The sequence below is a fragment of the Humulus lupulus genome, chromosome 2 (genome assembly GCF_963169125.1).
Source record: "Humulus lupulus chromosome 2, drHumLupu1.1, whole genome shotgun sequence".
In the NCBI taxonomy this organism is placed as follows: Eukaryota; Viridiplantae; Streptophyta; class Magnoliopsida; order Rosales; family Cannabaceae; genus Humulus; species Humulus lupulus.
This window is the reverse complement of record NC_084794.1, coordinates 103,869,445-103,879,851: the sequence shown is the minus strand read 5'-3', so window position 1 is coordinate 103,879,851 and position 10,407 is coordinate 103,869,445. Positions and strand designations below refer to the sequence as shown.

Genomic DNA, 10,407 nt, shown 5'->3' with positions numbered 1-10,407 from the left:
CTAAGAAATCAGCTGCGTTTGGCATAAAGCCATCGATACGATTCACAACCTGATTTGCGTGATCGTCTGAATTCGCAGAGAAGAAATCCAGCTCGGAATAAATATGTTAGTTATACTCAGTTAGAGGGAGGTCCTTCCATAGTACGTGATAATGGGAATGCCCCACCAAACCAAGGACAATGACCCATCAAACTTGTACGATGGGATGGGGGATGTTGAACATCCCCCAGATAACTTAGGGACCATAGACAAAACCCTCAAGAGGCTAGCTCTGATGGAAGAGCAAATGAAGAGGCTTTTATCTGGAAAAGATAAAGAAGATTGCGACTCAAAGGATGAGCTCGAGCCTTTCGCTCCAAATATTGCGGCGGCCACATATCCGATACGCTTCAGAATGCCACACTTGTCAAAGTTTGATGGAGATGGAGATCCATCAGACCACCTCAAGATGTTTAATACCATGATGATGGCCCACAATGTCGGACTCGATCTAAGGTGCATTTTATTCCCTTCTACTCTGATCATGCCAACCAGGCAGTGCTTTAAGCAATACAAGAGACATTCTATAAGTTCGTGGAAAAAGTTTTCTTCTGACTTCAAAATAGCATTTTGGGCTTCCCAGACAGCTCGGGTTAAGGCTAATTCATTAGCTAATGTAAAGTAGTAACCTGGCAAAACATTGAAGGCAAATCTAAGTAGATTTGCCAATGTCGCTACACGAGCTAGGGATGCCGATGACAGCTCCAAGCTCATGGCAATGAGGACGAGAATCCTTATTGGGGGCGACTTGTGGCAAGAATTACAGAGAAAAGGAGTTAATAATGTGGACGAGTTCTTGGCATGAGCTCACAGATGGATTTACTTGGAAGAGGCGCGAGCTTCCGTTGCAGGAACCAACCAGATCCTTTTCCAGCCCGTTGGAGCGATAACGGACGTTGCAGCTACGGCTCAAACCGTTACCCAGAATAACCAAGGGCGAGTAACAAAAGGAAGGGAAATGGTGAGGGCGACCAGAGTGGAACAAAGAAAAATAAGTCTGGGGAGAAATTCAAGTCTGTTTACGCCACTTATACGGACCTCACGGATACTAGGGAGTTCATCTTCTTGGTGAATTCTACTCACCTTCCATGGTGGAAGCCAAAACCGTTGAAAAACCAAAGAGCGAAGAATGATCCTTCGAAGTTCTGTCGATTTCATAATGATATCAGTCATAATGAGACTTTTGATCTCATCAGAGCGAGGCCTTTGGCCCAGTACGCCCAAAATCGGGTGGTCCCTAATCAGCCTGCTGGACCAAACCCTCTGTCAGCCCCCGAATCTCCAGTAATTTAAACTGGAGCTCAAGCGAATTAGGACGATCCTCCTCCGATAATAGGGGATATATAGCCACCATTTTGAGAGTACCTAATCTGCCAAGCACGAGGAGAGGGGCCCAGAAGAGGTACATTAACGAACTGAAATCCCATAACGGAGCGGAGTTCATCCCGGAATAGCGGTTATCGAAACAACAGCGATTGGAAAAGCAACCAATCATTTTTACAAAAGAGGATGCTATCCACATCCAATTCCCACATAACGATCCCTCGGTCATAACCGTTCAGCTCGCCAACCGGAGGGTCCGGAGGACACTAGTAGATAACGGGAGTTCTGTGAATCTACTTTTTAGATCCACCTTGGAAAAAAAATGGGGTTGTCTGTAATAGAATTGAGGGCGACCTCGATGACTCTGTATGGAGTTTCTGGTGAAGGGACAGTAGCCATTTTGACGATCGAATTAGTGGTAACATTGGGAGAAGGCTCACGAATTGTCTCCAAGTTGCTTGAGTTCATGGTAATCGACTGTCCAGCCACATACAATGTGATTTTGGGCTGACCTGCGTTGATGGCATTTGTGGCCATAACCTCTATCTGCCACCTAGCAATAAAATTCCCCTCAGCTACGGGAATATGCACTATGAGAGGTGATCAACTCACTGCCAGAGAATGCTATAGCATTTCTATGAAGGGAAAATCACAACCCGGGAAGCAATCTATGGTCATAAATCACCGAGGTGAGGAGTCTTGGGAAGTAGAAGTTACTTGTGGGATGGAAGAACCTCAGCAAAAAGAGGACAGTAACGACGCCCAGTGCGATGATATTGACCCACGGATAGGCGAAGAGAGGTCAGAACTCCAGGCTATAGAGGAGCTCAAGGAGGTAAACATTGACCCCAATGAAGCTTCAAGAGTTGTAAAGATTAGGAAGAATCTAAATGATAAAAGGAAGAAGGAGCTGATCAATTTCTAACAAGAGAATCTGGACATTATCGCCTGGTCACATGAAGACATGGTGGGAATAAGCCCGAGTGTAATCATGCACACTCTAAATTTGGACAAGAACATGCCTGTAAAATCCCAAAAATGGAGACGCTTGGGAACAGTCCAAGCTGAAGCTCTTGAGAAAGAAGTAGCTCGACTATTAAAGTGCGGGTTTATTCGTGAAGCAAAATACCTGATCTGGGTTGCCAATCCCGTGCTGGTCCCAAAGCCAAATGAGAAATGGAGAGCCTGCATCGACTTCTCCGACCTGAGCAAAGCTTGTCCCAAGGATTGCTTTCCACTGCCAAGGATTGATCAGTTGGTAGATGCCATGGCAGGTCACGAGCTCATGTCCTTCATGGATGCGTATTCTGGATATAAACAGATCGCAATGAATCTTGCGGACCAGGAACATACTAGCTTCATGACTCCAAATAACGTATATTGTTATAAAGTCATGCCCTTCGGGCAGAAGAATGTCGGAGCTACATATCAACACTTAGTCAACAAAATGTCCGTTAATCAGATCGGGAGAAATATGGAAGTGTATATCGATTATATGCTTGTCAAATCCAAGACTGTCGATAACCATGTATCCGATCTGAAAGAATGTTTTGAAATCTTAAGGGGGTATGACATGAAGCTGAATCCTCAGAAGTGCACATTTAGAGTGGCGTCAGGAAAATTTCTTGGTTTCATAGTCAACCCCAGGGGGATAGAGGAAAATTCCGAGAAAATCAGGTCATTGGTAGAAATTCCCTCACCCAGGTCGCAAAAAGAAGTTACAAGCCTGACTGGAAGGGTGGCAGCTTTGAATCGTTTTATTTCAAAATCTACTGACAAGTGCCTACCATTTTACAACTTGCTTAGGGGAAACAATAAATTTGAATGGAGTGAGGAGTTCTAACAAGCATTACTTGACCTAAAAACGCACCTGGCCGGGCCCCCGGTGTTATCTAAGCCTATGTCTGGGGAACCTCTGTTCCTTTAATTGGCTGTGACAGAAAATGTAGCCAGTGTCGTGTTAGTCCGAGAAGAAGACCGTGCTCAAAAACCAGTATATTATATAAGCAACAGACTTTTCGGAGCTGAGTCACGATACCCACTGATAGAGAAGCTGGCATTCTATTTGATATTGGCTTCCAGGAAGCTCCGACCATATTTTCAATCTCATTCAATCAACGTCATGACTGACCAACCTTTAAGGCAGGTGTTGCAAAAACCTGAAACGTCAGGACATCTGTTAAAATGGGCTATTGCACTTAGCCAGTTCGAGACACTGTACGTGCCACGGACCTCAATCAAAAGTCAGGTCCTTGCTGATTTTGTGGCTGAATGCACCGGATTTCAAGAGGAGCTCTTGAAGGAACCGGTGCAGGAATTATGGAAAATCTTCGTGGATGGATCATTGAACAAGAATTGATCGGAAGCAGGGATCATCTTAATCTCCCCATAAGGGCATCGATTCCATACAGCTCTGAGATTCGGATTCGAAGCATCCAACACCGAAGCTGAATATGAGGCTTTACTAGCTGGGCTAAGAGTGGCAAGGGAGCTCAAGGTAAAAGTTGTCCAATGCTATAGTGATTCTCAGCTCGTGATTAATCAGGTGTTGGGAGAATATAAAGCTTGAGGTACCAAGATGGCAGCCTACTGATAAGGTCATTTTTATATTAATATTTGATAAGTTTTTCCATGCTTAGATGGTGTTATGATAGCATTTTTAGTAGTTTTAACTTAGTTTCGTGACTCTACAACATATTTTCTACATTACATTTTATGATGATAAATTTGACATTTTGATGGCAAGTGTAGTTTATGAATCATAGGTTGAAAAAGACTCGCTGAGATAAGGATAAAATGAAGTTTTTGAAGCATTCTAGGCTTTCGAGATTGAAATATTGAAGTGGTGGCAGCATACAAGCTTTCTAAGGTTGAGAAATGAATAAATTCAACGTAAGTCGCGACTTATAAAATTCAGGCTACGACACTTTAAATGGAATTGACATTTCAGAATTTTTTTTGTTCCAAATAGGTCGCTGCCTAGTTTTTTAAGACCGCTACCTGCGTGACCAATTTCTGCACAGATTTTGTTCTAGGCCGCGGCATGCATTTTCCAGGTTGCGGCATGCGACGTCGTTTTCACATTTTTAATTACTTTTTAATTAGAATTTAATTGAGACTATAAAAGATTATTAGGGTTAATTTTAGATTAGGTTTTTTATTACGGTTTATGAGAGAAAAAGACTCAGAAAGGGCTGGAGAGAAGACTACAACACTATTGTTCATCAATCCAGTTTCTTTTCTTCCCTTAATCTCTTTAATCTTAATTATAATTATGTTTGTGATTATGATTACTATTATAGAGTAGGTTCTTTTAAGGTTAAGGGTTAATTCAAAACCCAAGACATGAATTCTTGATTGTTGATAATGAATATTATTCTTTAATTTCTCTCAATATTAAATTGTTTCTATTTTTCTAATTGAACATTATGGATTTTGTAATTTCTTGTTAGGTGGCCAACTAATTAAGGTTTTACATTATTCAATTGTCCTCTTATAATTACTACTCACCTAATAGTCTAGGACTCTAAGTGTAAGTGATAAATTGCAATTGATGGTGATGTCAAAATAATTGTTGATTGTGATGGAAAATAGAACATAGGTTAAATGAATTATATGCTTCATTAATTTATTGCCTGGATTAACTTGTCTCCATAGGACTTAATGCTTTATCTAAGTTAAATAGATTGTATGCTTCATATATTTATTGCCTAGCTAAAAGAGTTAATTATTGAGCGCTTCGCCTTGATTACTTATAACAGGGAGACTGGGATAATTGTCTGCTTCAGTGTTATCTGCGGGGTTAATAGTTTAATTGAGAAATTGGAATAATATTTATTATTAGTGATTAGGAATGATTGTTGAGGGTGGAGATTAACCTTTAACTGTTTCTTAATATCGTAATATCAATTTTTATTTGCTTTTTGGTTTATGTTATTTAATTTTGAGTTCAAAATCTAAATCCCCCTTTTAAGTTTTAGTGTTAATTACTGAATAATAAAGTGAATGATAATCCTTGTGGGTTGACCTGTGCTTGCTCTTATACTAAAATAATTGGAAGTGTTGAAAGAAAAATCATTGTTAACTTTTTTGTGGTATACGACAGCAATCAAATTTTTGGCGTCGTTGCCGGGGACTATTGTTATTCTCTTTATTATTCAAATTTATTTATTTGTGACCAATTAATTTTTTACTGTGGAAATTTCAGGTGTATATGTCTGGTGAAGACGATACCCAAGAAAGGTTATTTAGGCTTAAACAATATCTTGAGTCATCGCCAGCTTCTCATTCTTCAAGGACTATCACTGATAATCCACTCTTTCAACGTTTTGCTCCACAAGTTAATCCGGTTAAAATGCCATTACCGTCTGATAATGAATCTAATTCTGACGATTCAGTTCGATCCTATAGAACAATGGCCCAGGAAAGGACATTGAAAGAGTTGGTAACGCCAAATCTTGACCAACAAATGCTTTGCATCCAGTATCCACCGTTGGATGTAAACTTTGAGCTGAAGTCGGGCCTCATCCACTTATTTCCTTCTTTCCATGGGCTGCCTGGTGAGGACTCGAATAAACATTTGAAGGAGTTTCATATTGTCTGTTCTAGTATGAAACCTGCTTTAGTGACTGAAGAACAAATTAAGCTGGGAGCTTTTCCTTTCTCCATAAAGGATGCAGCTAAAGAGTGGTTGTACTATCTTCCACCTGGTACTGTTGAAACATGGAATGGTATGAAGACTATGTTCCTGGAACGATATTTTCTAGCATCTAAAGTTGGAAGCATCAGGAAAAAGATCTGTGGTATAAGGCAATATACAGGAGAGTCTTTGTATGAATATTGGGAGAGATTTAAGCGGTTGTGTGCTAGTTTCCCTCATCATCAAATAAGTGAACAACTCCTCATTCAATACTTTTATGAAGGATTACAATCCCTGGATAGGAGTATGATTGATGCAGCAGGTGGGGGTGCACTAGTTGATAAGACTCATGCTGCAGCCAGAAGCTTGATTTCTAATATGCCTGCTAACTCACAACAGTTTGGCATTTGCTAAGATCCTACTCCACCACCCAAATCAGCTAATGAAGTGAGAACCTCTAATGCTAATTAGCTTGGTCAAAAATTGGCCCAATTAACTGCAGTGGTACAACAACTTGCTTTAGGCCAACAGGTGAGGCCATGTGGAATCTGTCAGGTTGTGGGGCATGCTACTGATACTTTCCCTACTCTATTTAAGGGAGAGAGTGAGGGTGTTAATGCTGTAGGAAATTTCCCTGGTCAACTACGTCAGATGTACTATGAACCCTTTTCAAAAACTTATAATCCTGGCTGGCGTGATCATCCAAATCTTCATTATGGGAATCAACAACAAGTTGCTCCATAGTCTACATCTGCGAGACCACCTGGTTTCACTTTTCAACAGCAGTCTCAACAGAATTTTGTACCTAGACCATCACAAGCACTGCAAGCTGCTCCACCACCAAGTGCCAAACCTTCCACTAAAGATTTAATCAATGCAATTGCGACAAATATGCTTCAGTTTCAGCAAACTACCCAAGCGTCCATAAAAAGTTTGGAGAATCAGGTGGGACAACTAGCGACATCATATAACAATTTGGAAGCTCATCTGTCTAATAAATTTCCTTCACAACCTATGAGGAATCCCAAGGAGAATGTAAGCGCGCTAACACTACAAAGTGGTATACAATATGAGCCACTCACACAACCTTCATCGCCAGCTCCAATGCAAAAGCAAGTAGTAGACAACTCCATCCATGATGAACCATCAATGCAGAACAAGTCACATAAACCAACTATGCCAACCTATGTCCCTCGTCCGCCTTTTCCAAGCAGATTGAAAATGTTTAAGAAAGAGGAAGCTAACAAGGAAATTCTTGTGACTTTTTGCAAAGTTGAGGTAAACATTCCATTACTTTATGCAATTAAAGAAGTGCCACGTTATGCTAAATTTTTGAAAGAGTTGTGCACTAATAAGTGTAAGTTGAGGGGTAATGAAAAAGTAAGTGTGGGGGAGAACGTCTCTGCTGTTCTCCAAAAGATGTTGCCACCAAAATGCAAGGATCCTAGAACCTTTACAATTCCTTGTATGATTGGGAATAAAAGGATTGAGCGGTGTATAGTAGATTTAGGGGCATCGATTAATGTCATGTCATATTCATCATATGCTTCTTTAAATCTTGGGCTCTTAAAGGAGGCAAGAGTTATTGTTCAGCTGGCAGATCGCACTAATGTTTATGCTTTAGGGGTAGTTGAAGATGTGTTGGTAAAGGTTGATGGACTTGTCTTTCCAGCAGATTTCTATATACTTGAAATGGGGGATGCATCAATACCTAATCTGACACCAGTTTTATTTGGGAGGCCATTCTTGATGACAACAAATACAAAGTTGGATGTTAGAGCAGGAACACTGACAATGGAATTTGATGGTGAAGTTATCAAATTCAATGTGTTTGATTCTCCTTATAAGATCAAAGGGAAGGAGACTTCATTGAAATACCCAACATAAAGATCTTGAGAGCGTCATTCAGTCGAGCTAACGATGTTAAACAAAGCGTACTTGAGGGAGTTTTCTTTTCTTTATCTTTCATTTTATTTTCATTGAGGACAGTGTACTATTTAAGTGTGGGGGAAGGGAACAATTTCATTTTGTCTGTTGTTGGTTTTATTTTATTTTTGTTATTTTTTCTGTTTTCGTTTTTTTTTAGTTTTTTTTATTTGTTTGTGTGTTTTCTTGTGTTGGTCTTGCTGAAAGCATTGGTCGATGATGAAACTTTGAATTGTGCTTAAAGTGATGTTAGACAATGAGAAATTTTGTATGATTTGTGTGCTTGACTCCTATGTGAATTGCTATTTTGATTTATGGTTTTTTTCACTCTATGCACGATTGAATTCACCACTTGAATGTATTGGAAAAAAAAATTAATGCTTGTTGAAAAAAAAAATTTGAAGTCCCAACCACTCTAGAAATCATTGATCAATTGTTTGAGGCGAAATCATAAGTACACATGATTAGGAAGATGATTAAGGCAGTTCTTTGGATCGTTTGAGCCATTCAAGCCAACCTATTATATGATAATCTATAGTTTCCCATGTTTGAGCCATGACAACTGTTTTTTTTCTTCTATGAACTGAAATTTTTAACCCTATACCTCCTTGAAAAATATTTCTTTTTGTAACCCATTGCACCATGGTTATATATATCTATATATGATTTTTGATCTTGTGGGATGGTTTGTTAAAAAAAATAAAAAAGGGAAATACTTAGGGGTTATTTGTTTGGTTGTAATTTTTGTATGATCTCTATTTCTCTCCTTAGAATATTATGAAGAAAAAAAAGGAAAAGAAAACGAAATAAAAAAAATGATTTGCAATGAAAAAAAAAATTCGGATATGCAAATTTTGCAAAATTATAAGTGTGGGGAAAATAGTGAGATCATTATAGAAAGAAGAGTAAGAAAAAAATAGGTATTTCTTGAATTGTATGGGAAAATTTAAGGCAAGTTTAAAGAATGAAATTGATGTATGCTATAGTGTGATTTGAGCTTAAATGTATATTTCTCAACTACCCTTAACCTTAGCCTTACATTACAAGCCAATAAAGACATTTTGATTTTTGATCATTGTGTGTTTATATTAGTGGAGAATGTTTGGTTAATGTCTATGGAGTGGATGCTTTTCATTGAAAAACATTTTGGTATATAGGGACTGATTTAAAAAAAATTGATTAGGCAAGTATGGATTAAATTTGATGCATTTGAGTTGGTGTTGTGATTAAGTTCTTAGTAAATTATTTTTGAAAATCAAATGGTGAATTACATATGGAGTTAAAATTCTAAAGAGTATGAAAATCTGATTTGTTTTGGCATTACTTATTAGTGTGATTCTCAGAGACATTCAAGCTTTTGACAAGACCTTTGTTTAGTGAGTCTAGATTAGTTTGTATTAATTTCATTTTTAGTTTTGTTATTTTAGTGTTTTGCTAAGGGACTAGAAAAATTCAAGTGTGGGGAAATTTGATAAGGTCATTTTTATATTAATATTTGATAAGTTTTTCCATGCTTAGATGGTGTTATGATAGCATTTTTAGTAGTTTTAACTTAGTTTCGTGACTCTACAACATATTTTCTACATTGCATTTTATGATGATAAATCTGACATTTTGATGGCAAGTGTAGTTTATGAATCATAGGTTGAAAAAGACTCACTAAGATAAGGTTAAAATGAAGTTTTTGAAGCATTCTTGGCTTTCGGGATTGAAATATTGAAGTGGCGGCAACGTACAAGCTTTCTAAGGTTGAGAAATTAATAAATTGAAGATACACCGCGACTTATAAAATTCAGGCCGCGGCACTTTAAATGGAATTGACATTTCATATTTTTTTTGTTCCAGACAGGCCGCTGCCCAATTTTTTCAGGCCGCTGCCTGCGTGATCAATTTCTGCACAGATTTTGTTCTAGGCCGCGGCACGCATTTTCCAGGCCGCGGCCTGCAACGTCGTTTTCAAATTTTTAATTAGAATTTAACTGAGACTATAAAATATTATTAGGGTTAATTTTATATTAGGTTTTTTATTACGGTTTAGGAGAGAAAAAGACTCAGAAAGGGCTGGAGAGAAAACTACAACACTATTGTTCATCAATCTAGTCTCTTTTCTTCCCTTAATAACTTTAATCTTAATTATAATTATGATTACTATTATGGAGTAGGTTCTTTTTAGGTTAAGGGTTAATTCAAAACCCAAGACATGAATTCTTGATTGTTGATAATGAATATTATTCTTTAATTTCTCTCAATATTAAATTGTTTCTATTTTTCTAATTGAATGTTATGAATTTTGTGATTTCTTGTTAGGTGGCCAACTAATTAAGGTTTTACATTATTCAATTATCATCTTAGAATTACTACTCACCTAATAGTTTAGGATTATAAGTGTACGTGATAAATTGCAATTGATAGTGATGTCAAAAGAATTGTTGATTGTGATGGAAAATAGAACCTAGGTTAAATGAATTATATGTTTCATT

At 38.0% G+C, this 10,407-nt stretch overlaps 1 protein-coding gene and 1 non-coding gene across 2 annotated transcripts; one reads left to right on the top strand and one right to left on the bottom strand.

Annotated features, from left to right (window-relative positions):
* Positions 1–2,086: 2,086 nt before the first annotated feature.
* LOC133814588 (uncharacterized) lies at positions 2,087–7,888 on the top strand. The gene is made up of 4 exons (XM_062247530.1): positions 2,087–2,197; positions 5,570–6,404; positions 6,504–6,733; positions 6,785–7,888. The coding sequence occupies exons 1-4, from the start codon at positions 2,087–2,089 to the stop codon at positions 7,886–7,888; spliced, it is 2,280 nt and encodes a 759-aa protein (XP_062103514.1).
* On the bottom strand, positions 6,143–6,249 carry LOC133820257 (small nucleolar RNA R71). Its single transcript, XR_009886681.1, has one exon. It is a non-coding gene; the product is annotated as a small nucleolar RNA R71 (small nucleolar RNA).
* Positions 7,889–10,407: the final 2,519 nt, after the last annotated feature.

Coding starts and splice junctions, on each gene's coding strand:
- LOC133814588 (XM_062247530.1), top strand. CDS start 2,087: ATGGAAGAACCTCAGCAAAAAGAGGACAGTAACGACGCCCAGTGCGAT. Junction 6,405..6,503: donor TGCTAACTCACAACAGTTTG/GCATTTGCTAAG, acceptor AATTAACTGCAG/TGGTACAACAACTTGCTTTA. Junction 6,734..6,784: donor ATTATGGGAATCAACAACAA/GTTGCTCCATAG, acceptor ACTTTTCAACAG/CAGTCTCAACAGAATTTTGT.